The sequence below is a fragment of the Sorex araneus genome, chromosome 8 (assembly GCF_027595985.1).
Source record: "Sorex araneus isolate mSorAra2 chromosome 8, mSorAra2.pri, whole genome shotgun sequence".
Classification (NCBI taxonomy): Eukaryota; Metazoa; Chordata; class Mammalia; order Eulipotyphla; family Soricidae; genus Sorex; species Sorex araneus.
This window is the reverse complement of record NC_073309.1, coordinates 40,390,629-40,403,466: the sequence shown is the minus strand read 5'-3', so window position 1 is coordinate 40,403,466 and position 12,838 is coordinate 40,390,629. Positions and strand designations below refer to the sequence as shown.

The following is a 12,838-nucleotide window of genomic DNA, read 5'->3' as shown; positions in this document are numbered from 1 at the left end:
CTGTCACTACAGGAAAAATAATAGTCAACACTGATTGCAGCTCTCTGCATGCCAACAACTGTGATCTGTGATCCTTTTGTGAGGGAGGTACTAGTTTTATCCCCATTCAGGGAGAAGACTGAAGCAGTCTTTCTACCCTTTGTGGGATGAGTCCACACCCTACCCACTATGCTATTGCTCCAGCCCCATAAGGAGATAATGGCATATGAAAGCTGTCTTTACAAGGAAATATGCATAGGTATTTTGATGTTTGTAATTTGCTTCAGATGATTCAGCAAAACAAGGTATACATTCAGCATGTACATAGATAAATGCAATATTTGGGACATAATTAGGCCAAAAAAATAAGTTGTTTATCTGAAATTTATGTTTCACTTGGCATCCAGGTATCCTGGTGTTTTTTGGTGGGGGTGGAGGACACACCTGGCAGTGCTCAGGGGTTACCCCTGGCTCTGCACTCAGAAATTACTCCTGGCGGTGCTTGGGGGACCATATGGAATGCTGGGGATCGAACCCAGATAGGCTGTGTGCAAGGCAGTGCCCTACCCGCTGTATTATTTCTCCAGCCTCATCCTGGTCTTAACTTATTGTTTTGGGCCATACCACAGCTGTTCTATAGGTTTACTTTTGGGAGATTTCTGGGGAACCATGTGGGGTGATGAGGATCAAACTAAGGTTGGCTGCATGAAAGGCAAGTGTCCTACCCGCTGTATTATCGCTCCAACCCTTCCTGATTTTATTTTATTTTTTTTTTTTTGCATTTTGGGGTCACACCTGGCAATGCTCAAGGGTCACTTCGGGCTTTGCACTTAGGAATTACTCCTGGCGGTGCTTGAGGGACGATATGGGATGCTGGGAATCGAACCCAGGTTGGCTGCGTGCAAGGCAAACGCCCTACCTGCTGTGCTATCACTCCAGTCACCCTTCCTAATTTTTAATTATAAAATAAACATTAGACATTTTTTTGGTTTTGGGGGCCACACCTGACAATGCCCAGGGGTTACTCCTGGCTCCAGACTTAGGAATTACTACTAGTGGTGCTCAGGGGATCATGTGGGTTCCTGGGGGTGAACTATATGCCAAGCAAGCACCTTGTCCTCTGTGCTCTCTCCAGCCCTACAAAAATATTTTTAATGAGGCATCACATTACAATAGTGAAGTCCTTGTTTTCCTGGTGCAGAGCTACTATATCAATCCTTCCCCCCCAACCTCAGTTTCCAGGTCTGTTAATCCTGTCTTAGGGCTTGTTGCAATGCGGATGGTCTAGTCCCTCTCTTTGCTTCTTTATTCTCTCTGCTTATGAGAAGATATCTGGCATTTCTCATTTACTTTCTCTCTTTACATAGCACAGCACCCTCCAATTGCATCCAGGTTGCAGCAAAGTTTCATCTTTTCTCATAGCTGAATAGTATTTCATTGTGTATATATTCCACTCTAGTATTCTGTTGTTTTGTTTTGCTGGGGGGACCCACTCCAGGTCTAACATATGCAAGGCATGCACTTCACTGAGCCACAGCCCTGTTCCTAAATCTGATGCCCTAAGCCCTGGTTGTTTGGCCTTGGAGGTGGTGCTCGTGCTCCTTCTGCTATATTCTTATTTACCACGGAATTTTTCAGGTCAGAGAGAATACAGGTGGTAATGAATTGCCTTGCTTTTGGTTGACCCTGGTTCTATCCCCAGCACCATATATGGTTGCCAGATTACCCACTGCTAGGAGCAACCCCTGGGCACTGAAGGATGTAGCTCAAAAAGCATTAAAAAAATTAATCCCGGGGCTGGAGTGATAGTACAAGTAGGGTGCTTGCCTTGTATGTGACCACTTGGGTTCAATCCCTGGCACCCCATATATCACTGAGCCCTGCCGGGAGTGATCCCTGAGCAGAGAGCCTGGAGAATGCCCTGAGCACCAATGGGTATGGCCCCGAAACCAAAACCAAACAAAAAAATTAAATCCCCTTACTTTTGCTGCTTAGCCTCCTCCCAGACCTACAGCCAGTATCTTTTTTTTTTTTTTTGCTTTTTGGGTCACACCCAGCGATGCTCAGGGGTTCCTCCTGGTTCTGCACTCAGGAATTACTCCTGGCGGTGCGTGGGGGACCATATGGTATGCTAGAGATCGAACCTGGGTTGGCCGCATGCAAGGCAAGCGCCCTACTCCCTGTACTGTTGCTCCGGCCCCAGTACGTGGGCGTTTGAGGGCATTCAATGAGCAGTCCTTAACCACTTGCCATACTGGGGGTGGGAGGTGTGTCTCGGGGGCCTCTTTTGTCTGTTACAGAGGGCAAAGGGCTTCAAGGTCTACACAGTAGACTGGGTGGCGGGATTAGACCTGCATGAGGTCTGTGAGCCACTGAGCCCTTGGGTATCATCCACTGAAAATCAGCCCAAAGCCCTCCAAGGAGTCTTGACCTACTCCTCCCCGCCCCCAGCCTCTTCTCCCTGATTGGCTGTTTCTCCTAGTCAGTCTGTACCTCTGTAGCTTCCTGCCTCCTAACCAGTTACCCCAACTGTTTTTGCCTTTCATTGCACTCCCTTTCCGTTGTATTGTCTGTAATTCTCCCTCCTCACCTAACGGCCCACTGACTGGCCCTACAATGATTTTCCTCTCCCTGCCCGTACACATTCAAAAGCCTTTCTACCATCCTGGCCTTCTCATTTCTTCCCTTGCCTCCCTGTCTGCAGGGAGGTCAGGAGGGTTAGTGATGGGGTGGGGGTTGGGGGTTCTGGGGCTGGACAGTTCAGACCAGGTGGCAGGGGGCTGAAGGGCACTTCCTGCCCTCACCTCTGACCAGACTGGAAAATGTGACGTCAGAGATGGGGCGGCAAGGGAAGGCCAGAACAGAGGAAATTTGACACCTCTCCTGGGGATTGCTTCCAGAAAGGCCTTTAAGGCTATTTCCCCTCCCCCCTCCCTGTGTCCTCAGCCTGAGTTCTGGCGACTGTCTCTGGCAGAACCTCAACCCCTCCCCAAGCTGCAGCTCCTGCCTCTGCCGGTCGCCTGCCCAGCCTCCTCACAAATTGCCAGCCAGGACCTGGTAACCTCTAAATGATAAATCTCTGATGACCGTCCCTAGCTTGATCTTGAGTTGCCCGCCATGATGTAGATACTCCTAAAAGGACTCTTGAGATGGGCAAGCAAGCTTGGTGCTGGGCAAATGGGGAAGAAACCTACAGATTCAAAGAATACCCCTGAGCTACAGGTACTGAGACAAGAAACAGGGGTGCTCACAAAGACAAAGCAGCAGACCCCGAGAAGCCTTCAGACCCACACATACTAGCAATGTTGGCTGGGCTTTGGCAGAGTGAAGGATCTAGAAAATAATCTCAGAGATGATCCAGGGAGAGAAGAGCAGACTAGGAGAATGACAGGAAGAGTCCCCGAGGCAGTTAATTCCTCTGGGAAGTCCTCCCTGACACTAAGGCCAGAAGCCTGGCTCCACCACCCCAATCCCGACCATTCAGAACCGTCACTGGCTACAGGCCTATTTTCTGCCACTAAACCATCCGCTCTAAGGTAACAGGGCCTGGGACTCTGAGTCCCCACTGTCTCAAGCCTGGGGAGAGTTTGCTGCATGGGTCAAGCCTCAGAGGCTGAGCTCCTGGGATACAGGGCCAAGAAGACACCCCTGATGATGTTGAGTCAGAGACCAGACCCCAGGCTTAGCTGTCGCATGGGCTGCTGCTGCCCTCCCTGGAACGGGCTGCAGTGTGCATAAGCGTGCAAGGTTTCTGGAGGGCAGGGGCACAGGGCAGGGGCTGAGAAGGCCCACCTGCATGTCTGTCAGGCTCCCCAGAGCATTTCTAAGCCCAGCCAGGGATGGAAATGAATGTAAATTTATTGAAACTGGTTTTGGGGAGGATGGGTGGAGACTTGGGGGTTTTCCAAAGACGGCTGTGGGGGGGAGCCAGCGCCCGGCCAGGTGGGACAGGGTGCCAGGCCAGACCCTATCTCAGGCCCAATTTCTTCTTCTCTTTCTGCTTCTTGCGTACCACGTCCAGGTTTCGGTCCTTCCACATGCTCTTGCGCAGTTTGATGGGGCGTGAGCCCACATACTTTCCTGTGGGAATGGAAAGTTCCCGATTAGGGCTGGGGTCAGCCCGAGCCGGTTGCCTGCCACACCCACCGGCCCCCGGGAGGCCGAACCCACCGTTCATCTCCCGCATGGCGCGCACGTAGTCGCTGGGGTCCTTAAAGCTGACGAAGCCATAGCCCTTGGTCTTGCCTGTGCGCTTGTCGCGGATCACCTTAGCCTTAAGGAAGGATGGGAAGCGGCTGAAAGCGCGTGCCAAGATGTCATCGTTCACCTCATTGCCCAGATCCCCACAGAAGATCCGGAAGTCATCTGGGGTTGGGAGAGAGGCAGTGAGAAGAAGCAGATGCCTGGCCTGCTGTCTGTCTGGACTCCACATCCTCTGGAGACATCTCCCTCCATGTCCCCGGAAATCTCTGCCTGGACCCGGTTAGTATTAACAGTCAACACCTGCATAATGTTCTTGGCCCAGTGCTGGGCTCTTCAGGCACTGATGAGGTTTTAACATCTGACAAGGCTTGTTGGGAGACCCCTGTACACGGAGGCCAGAGTGGGCAAGTCACCTGCCTAAGTTTCTCATCAGAAAGCAGCAGCGCTGAGCCATGAACTCAGTCATGTGGTTCCCGAGGCCTCATTTCAACTATCTGTTGCCCTTCTCCACTCTAGAGAAGTTCACCCAGTCCCACAGCAGCGCCTGCAACTGTCCCTCCCAGCACTGCCTTCCTGAGCCCCTGGCATCCTTTCACCTCCTGGGTCCTTCCCTATGGCCCCTAACAACCTGCTTCTGGGATAGCTCCCAGTTACCAGACCTCACCTTTACCCAGCTTTGCGTCCTGTACAAAATCACTAGAATTCCCTACTGAAATTATAAAACTGCACACAGGCCCACTTCTCTAAGGCTGACCTCAGCTACCTTTACCAGGCATGTACCCTGGGGTGAGCCAGACCTGAGCCCACTCCAAGAAGGCAAAACAACTACTGATGGGAGGCAAGGAAACTGAGGTAGGAAAGACTAAGTGCCATGCCAAGATCACATCTGAGCCATAGCCTGGACAGGCAGTCGGCCCAGGGAGAGGCAGGGGTCAATGACTGGGATGGGAGGCCCTTCCTTTCCTTGGGCTCCAGGTGGTTGTTCTGTGGTGAGGTGAAGGACAATCACTGAGATCATGTGAGGCTCCCCAAGAGGAAACAATGTGACAACTGATCTGCTACTGCAGAAACCACTGCACACAAGACAAGAGCAGCACAGACCAGGCTCCTCAGAAGACAAAAAACTGGATGTGTCCTGGTTCAGGGGAAAACGAGCTCTATAGTCAGTCTGGGAGTCTGTTTCAATTAATTTTTTGGGGCCACACCCAGAGGTGCTCAGGGATCATATCTGGTGAGGTTCAGGGGATCTGATGAGGTGCTGGGGATCAAAACTAGACTGGCACGTACACGGAAGTGTCTATACTATTTCCACTATATTATCCAGAAGTATGAATATAAACAGAATATGAAAACCACAGAATTATGAATTTTCTTAGCTGTGTTACTAGATGTTATAAAAGCAACTATTTTTCTGGGCCACACCCAGCGGTACTCAGGGGTCACTCCTGGCTGTGCTCAGGTCAGGGATTGCTTGGGGGACCACATGGGATACCAGTAATTGAACCTATGTTGGCTGCATGCCAGGCAAGCACCTTACCCATTGTACTACCTCTCTGGCCCCTAAAACATCTTTTTTCCTTGGATGACTTCCACAGTACTTAGGAATCAGATAACTTCCTTATATGTAAACATAGAGAAATAAAATAAATGTATCAAGAAACCTTTTCACAGTGGCATAACGGACATCAGATGTGATATTTGGATATACTGCAGAGTGATCACCACAGGCTGGGAGAGATGACTCAAAGTACTGGTGCACAAGATTTGCACGCTGGAGTCCTGGGTTTGATCCCTGCTCCTACAAGGTCACTGAGTGTGGTGCCGAGAGCAGACCCCCAAACAAAACAAATGATAAAAAAGGAAGGAAAAAGTCCCTAAATGATCATTCCAGTAAGCTACTATGGTCAACCACAGATAGTTATACGAAAAACTTTTTCCTTCTAGCAGTCAGGGAGGTGCTTGTGGCCAGGGATACCGCTGAGGGGTAATGAGAACTGTGTTTGAGCCTCGGGAACTGAGAAAAGAAAAAAAAAATTCTTTTTTTTTTGGTGATAACAAAAAATAAACTCCTTAGTCCAGGTGGTGTATCTGTGGTTCTTTCACAGTGCAATTCAGTAAATGTCTTCATCATGAGCTGGAGGAAAGATGTTCTTCGACATCAGCAAACCAGATCCCTCATGAATGAGTTTTCGTTGCCAACTCCTTCCAGCGCTGGGCCCTGCCCCCAGACTAGACCCTCCCCGCTTTCCTGCCTCTGCCCCCAACCCCCCCAGGGCGAGGGCCCACTTACCTGCATCCCACTCCAGCAGACTGGGGTCCTCCCAGCTGCTTCCTGCTGCGGTGCGAATGCAGCGTTTTGATTTCTCAGGCTTTCCTTTCTTCTTGTCCTCACCCAGGGGCTCTGGGACCTGCAGAAGAACAGGGATGGGGTGCAGAGGGTCTGATACTGGAGTCTTCAGGTTCGCCCTTTCTCCTGCAGGCTCACCCACCTTTTCCCTTTGTCCCCTAACCCTGCTACCACCACGGGTACAGGACAGCACGCACTTCTTCCCGGGGTGTGTGTGTGATGTCTGCTTTGCTCTCCCATGCCCCGACCCCCTCCACAGGCAGCATCTTTGTGAGTTGGAAGTATGAAAGCGCACAGGCTTCTGCCAGCCACTTGCCTTCCCACCCTCACAGTGAGATTCTCCGCTTACCTCAAGAGCCATGAGGCCTGGAGGCGGCTCAGGCCGAGGCGGCCGGGGCCGTGGACGCAGGGACAGCAGCTCAGGAATGCGCAGTGGGGGCAGAAGGCCCCGCACCACTTCCAGAGGCAGGGGCAGGGGCTCGGGCTCGGGCAAAGGCATGGCCAGAGCCAGTGGCAAGCTGGGCCCGATGACTGCTGGGCCCGCTGGGGCACCACCTGCCCCAACGGCCACAGCTGCACTAGCCTCTTCCAGCCCGGCCGCCGCTGCCACTACCGCCTCTTCCTTCTCTTTCAGGCCCAACCCCAGGCCTAGGCCCAGCTCTCGGGGTGTTGCTGGTTCTTCCTGTGGGTGAGGGGAGGACATGAGGGGGGCCAGACCACAGGTCCAAACCTAACTCCCATCCCCTGAGACCAGACATCAAGCAAGAGACAGCCAGAGAGAAAAGGAGTCTCTAGTGAAAGATGGGGACAGTGACACCAAGACAGAGAAACAGGAAATGGAGAGAGAGAGCGCAGTGGAGCATGGCACTTGCCTTGCACACAGGTGACCTGGGTTCAATCCCTGGCACCCTACATAGTCCCCTAAGCCCTATCAGAGGTAATCCCTGAGCGTACAGCCATGAATAAGAAGTCCTGAGCACCGCTGCTGGGTGTGTCCCATAATCCGAAAAAGAAAACATGGATAATCAAGGAAGAATAAAGATACAGAAAGACACATTTACAGCGCGTTTTCTCCCTTTTTTCCTCACAAAAAAGACTGGGTTACAGAAAGAAACAGTGAAAGACAGAGACAGACAAAGTCAGAGAAGGCAGAGGCCAGAGAAGGCAGCAGACCCAGCTACAGTCCCATCAGTTAGGTCCCGCCCACTGCCCTGGCCCTTTGGAGCAGCACCCAGTTCCCACTCACCAGAGGTGGCCTCAGAGCAGCCATGGAGCCCAGGGGTGGGCCTGGGGCCCGAGCCATTGGTGGCAGCATCATCGGTGGGCCAGGGGGCCCAGGCAGGGGGGGCCCCACAAGGGCCTGATGAGGGGGCCGCAGGGCCATTGGGCGGGGGCCACCTGCTGCAGAAGAGAGAGCAGAATCTGTCAGGGTGTGAGTAGGGTAGTTGAAGGGCCGAGGGGAAGATATGTGGCAGGGATCATGACCCTGGCCCCTCACCTGCTCTCTGTAGCACGTGGGGGACGAAGGCCGGACGCAGGATAGCGGCCCTCTGGGGGGCCACAGCTGTGGGAGAGAGAGATGGGGGGGTGTGTGTCATGGGGGACCAGGGACACTTGCGACAAGGTCAGTGTGTATGTGTCTGTGTCTACGCTCGGCATCCAAGATATCCTGGAGAAGTCTCAGTAGCTGTCTGGGAGACGAAAGGGTCTTTTATCTGTTCATTCAACAAAAACTGACAACCGAAGATCTCCTCTGCTCTGGGCAATGTTAGGGACACAAACAAATGGAAGGGCTCTTGGCCTCCCAGGCAGGAGGAAACGGGGGCAAGATGAGAGACAAGCCGGTCCCCAGAGGTGACCGGGAGGGGGCAGCCAGGCAACTGAGTAGGGCTAGGAGAGGGAAGCAGGGAGTGACAGGAGCGCAAGGAGTCCGCTGCCTCGTGCAGACAACCAGAAGGTTCCTGGAGAAGAGGGCCTAGAAGCTGAGACTGAAGGATAAAGGAGAGCTAGACAGGCAAAGGGTGAGAGCTTGGAGACTATGTATGGCAAACAAATCTCCCTTTTCCAGTTCCGTGTAACTGTAACAGAGCAAGTGAGGGCTGGAGAGCTGAGCAGGCACCAAGCACAGCCATGGAGGGCTCCAGAGGGACCTGTGGAGCTGCAGCACGGCTGGACACTAGGCACTTGACCGAAGCTCTGCTACAGAATAAGAGATGTTAAGTCTCTCAAATTGTCAGATAAAGGAGCCCAAGAGGATTGAACAAGTTTTACCTAACAGAACTTTACAGAACACAAATCTCTTTCCGCACACATAAAGAAGTACTGGCACAAAAACTGACGGGTGTCTGGGAAGGTCACGTCAACTACAAAAAAAATGACTGTAAACAGGAAAAGGTTGTATTTTGTTTAACCTGGTTTGGGTTGAGTTGTGAGATTCTTGCCAATACCAGCAATACTCAGACTTCTGGGAAGGATGCAAAGGGTCAGAGGATGAAGGGTTCCTGACTGTCAGCAGGAAATGCTTACAAAGTAGCAGGCTCTAAGACTTCCATTTCTTGAGTAACTTCTATTTCAGGGGAAGTCATAAACAAGAGTCACAGTAAATAAGAGACCGCTGGGAGGCGTTACATGCCACAGAGTGACACGGCTCAGGTAGGGCTTAGGAGGGAGTGAGGTTGGAGTACTTAATTTAGTTTGTGTTTTAGGAAGATGACCTTAGGTCGGGGGTAAAATGAAGAGGGTGAGTTAGAGCAATGGTTCTGGCAAGAAAGAGAGTGCTCGGCTAGGCGCGGTTTCCGAGTCCCAGACCTACCTGCTCGCCGCAGGAACAAGGCTTCTCGAGCCTCTGGACTGTCCAGGTGACTCCGATCTGCAGGGCCAAAGCCAACTGTTGGGAGGGGAGAGATGAGAATGGTGAGAGGAGAATCCTGGGCATCTCTTCTGACCACCCTGTCCAGTCCCCTGGCTCCCTCACCCTGTTCCTTACCTGGGCCCACGAAAGGAGGGCCTCCCACCATAGGGGAAACAACTGTTGCTGCGGCAGCTGCCCGGGCTTCCAGAGTCTGCTGGACCTGTGGGGATAAGGTCAGTGTAAGGCCGGAAAATTCCATTTTCCGATCTGTTATACTGATTCTCCTTGGGAGGCCAGGCATTTCATTCCTGTTGTGGGGCTGGCTGGGAGATATTCAGGCTCAGCAAAAACCCCACTTTTCAGAAAGGCTTTCGGGATCACACTAAAGTTATCCTTAACCCCTCTGGCAACAACTTCTGCAAACCCATTTCATCCTCTCCACAACACTGAGCACTCTGCAATTATGTCCAGTCATCCTCCCATTTCTACACTAATAGAGAGGCTGCCTTTATCTCATGCCTGAATTATGACATTAGCCTCTCCCTCAATCTTCCAGATCCTACTCACCCCAATGTTTTCTAAACATTGCCTGAATGACTCTGTTGACATCTAATTGGTTCAGAAGATACCTCAACTCAAATCCTCACCTCTACACAAATCCTCATTGGCTTCCCACTGCAGGCAAGAAAACCAAGGTCCTAGAGTAGCCCCCAAGGCCCCACCAAATCTGGCCTCTATTACCTCTCCAGCCTCATCACTTCCCACTCTCCCCCTTGCTCATTTATCTTCACTCACTCTGACTTCCCTGCTACTCAGGGATATGCCAGGTAAGTACCTATCTCTGCCAAGAATCCCCTTTCCCCAGATATCTGCATGGCTCCGATCTCCTTATTTCTTTGCTTAAACATCACCTCCCCAGAAAGTCACCCTTTCTCTTTCTTGCATGTGAGGAGGGAGGGCACTATCTACTGGTGTGTGTGTTCCCTGCAATGCTCAGGAGACCAGATGGTGCTGGGGACTTAACTTGGGGCTCCTGCATACAAAGCATGGATCTCCTGACTGCAGAAGGTCCTTCTCTGACTCTGCTGATAAACACCTGTCCTTACTATGTGATACGTCTTTCCTAGTTAGTAAAACATATAACTCCCCAACCCCAAGGTCGTGATTATTTTCATTTGTTCCTTGCTAGAGGTCCAATGTCGGAGTATATGTAAGGCACTCAAATTCTTTGTTGACTGGATGAACAAGTTTCTTTCTTTCTTTCTTTCTTTTTTTTTTTTTTTTTTGCTTTTTGGGTCACACCTGGCGATGCACAGGGGTTACTCCTGGCTCTGCACTCAGGAATCACCTCTGGCGGTGCTCAGGGGACCATATGGGATGCTGGGAATCGAACCTGGGTCAGCCGTGTGCAAGGCAAACGCCCTACCCGATGTGCTATTGCTCCAGCCCCCATTTGTTTTCTTTCTTGAAACTCCACTAATCCTTCCTAGCTGGCTACTGAGCACTTGGAAGTGAATGAGATATAAAGCTGTAACATTTTATCTACGTACAGATCATTTCCATGTTCTACCAGAAGTTCTACCAGACCATGGGACCCCCGCACCCCTCCAAAACCAGGCAGAATTTTTTATTTTTATCTTAGTCCTTACTGTGCCATCAGCATCTGGCACAGGTTTGTCACGGTAATTAACCAACACGTCAACATCTGGCCAACTATCTATTTACACTTGCTGTGTTTGAAGCCGTGTGCTCTCTCACTTACATGCCTTAGCTTGGCCATACCTGCTGGTATGTGTTGGTCGCGATAATTGGTCGGATCACAGGAGCTGTTGGGACCTGCATCGCTTCTACTGTGGGGACAGTTGGCACCGCAGTAGGGATTCCGGTTACTGGAGCCCCCAGAACTTCCTGCTCAAACCTGGATGAAAAGCACAAATACCACAGCTCTGGACCCTTGCACCAAAATTCTGTTAACTCTAGATACGTTAAGACTGCGTCTCTCATCCCTGCCAAATTCTCCTTCCTCCGCCCCACTTCCCTTCCAGTTCCATATTCCCATTATAACGCCATATAACAGGCTTATCGTGGTCCCAAGACACCAGAGCTCTGTAGCTCTGGATCTGGGGCCGCCTTTGTCGCGTCTTGTCCCGGGCCTTACAGGGCCATCTCCGCCTCCATCTCTTTCAAGCGCTCCTCGCCGCTTTTGCCTGGGATGCCGGCGCCAGGGCCCGGGACCACAGGGCCTCCTGGACCCGGGAGTCCCGGGGCTGGCCCCGCCCCGGCCATCGTTGCTCTCTTCGGTGTCGCCGCTACTACCGCCTCAGTTCGTCCACCCTCTCGGTTCCGCTGTGTATCCCCGGCTTCGTCAGACTGGGCGCTTACAAATGACGCATATCCATGAGCCGGGCGCTGACGCATGACATCAGAGGTTAGCGTTGGCGAGACGGCCAATGAGAATCTGGCCACACCCGGAGGGCCCGCCCCAAGGTGGAATAAAAACCAATCAGAGTGCCGGAAAGAAGAACCAGTGAAAAGCCTAGTTCTACGGAAATGCCGCGTCGAAGCGTCCTCGTCTGCCGGGAGGCGGAGGACGCCGACGCCGTAGTCTGTTCGTTGCTCTCTAACGCGGAAACGAGAGTTTTGAGAGCGCCGGGAAGTTTGGAGGCTTGTTTGTGCTGTCATGAGGGAAGACATGGACGTTCTCATCAGTCCCAAGGGTGTGTGAAGCTGGACAGCTGGAGGCCCTGGGCTCCCACTTCGGGACAGACAGCGAGGCGCGACCGGGCTGTGACTCGCAGAGGGAACCGGGACATGATGTGGGAGCTCAGAGGAACTGCTGGCTTTACCGATTTTTTTTTTTTCTGGCGGTGAACAGCTCAGGATTTGCTAGATGAAACTGGGGAAGAATGTTCTCATCGCTCATACAAAGTAAATCGAAAGACTGGTAGTCACGTGCGTTGGGCCCTGAAGGTCACATAGTTTGATCTCTAGTGATAGTTGACAATTTTCTTAAAAGGTTTTTTTTTTTCCTTTTTGGGTCACACCCGGCATGCACAGGGGTTACTCCTGGCTCTGCACTCAGGAATTACCCTTGGCGGTGCTCAGGGGACCATATGGGATGCTGGGAATCGAACCTGGGTCGGCCACGTGCAAGGCAAACGCCCTACCCGCTGTGCTATCACTCCAGCCCCTCTTAAATTTTATAATAGGTATTTTGAAAAATGCACAAAAGAAGAGGCACTGCTTAGCAAGTACACTTACTTCTATACTGTTACCAAGATGCCTCTTGTTTCACTTGGGGCCCGAATAATAATAGTACAGCAGGATAAAATGCTTGCACGTGGCCAACCCTGGTTTGATCCCTGGTACCCCATATGGTTCCCTCAACCTGACCCCTAAGTGCAGAGCCAGGAGTAAGTCCTGAGTACAGGCAGGTGTGGTGCCCCTCAAAATGTGTA

The 12,838-nt window shown here is 51.8% G+C and overlaps 1 protein-coding gene across 2 annotated transcripts; it reads right to left on the bottom strand.

Annotated features, from left to right (window-relative positions):
• Window positions 1-3,819: 3,819 nt before the first annotated feature.
• Window positions 3,820-11,763, bottom strand: RBM42 (RNA binding motif protein 42). Of its 2 annotated transcripts, XM_004600736.2 has the most exons (10): window positions 11,539-11,763; window positions 11,163-11,298; window positions 9,516-9,600; window positions 9,342-9,416; window positions 8,028-8,093; window positions 7,776-7,951; window positions 6,879-7,211; window positions 6,473-6,590; window positions 4,150-4,344; window positions 3,820-4,059 (listed from the first exon to the last, which is right to left on the bottom strand). In XM_004600736.2, the coding sequence occupies exons 1-10, from the start codon at window positions 11,664-11,666 to the stop codon at window positions 3,947-3,949; spliced, it is 1,425 nt and encodes a 474-aa protein (XP_004600793.1). In that variant the 5' UTR covers window positions 11,667-11,763; the 3' UTR covers window positions 3,820-3,946. The 2 variants fall into 2 exon arrangements, with proteins under 2 accessions (XP_004600793.1, XP_004600794.1); XM_004600737.3 differs by lacking the exon at window positions 8,028-8,093 and having other exon boundaries at window positions 7,776-7,930.
• Between the last annotated feature and the right edge of the window lie 1,075 nt (window positions 11,764-12,838).

Coding starts and splice junctions, on each gene's coding strand:
- RBM42 (XM_004600736.2), bottom strand. CDS start 11,666: ATGGCCGGGGCGGGGCCAGCCCCGGGACTCCCGGGTCCAGGAGGCCCT. Junction 11,299..11,538: donor ATGGAGGCGGAGATGGCCCT/GTAAGGCCCGGG, acceptor CTTTTCATCCAG/GTTTGAGCAGGAAGTTCTGG. Junction 4,345..6,472: donor TCTGCTGGAGTGGGATGCAG/GTAAGTGGGCCC, acceptor TCCCAACCCCAG/ATGACTTCCGGATCTTCTGT.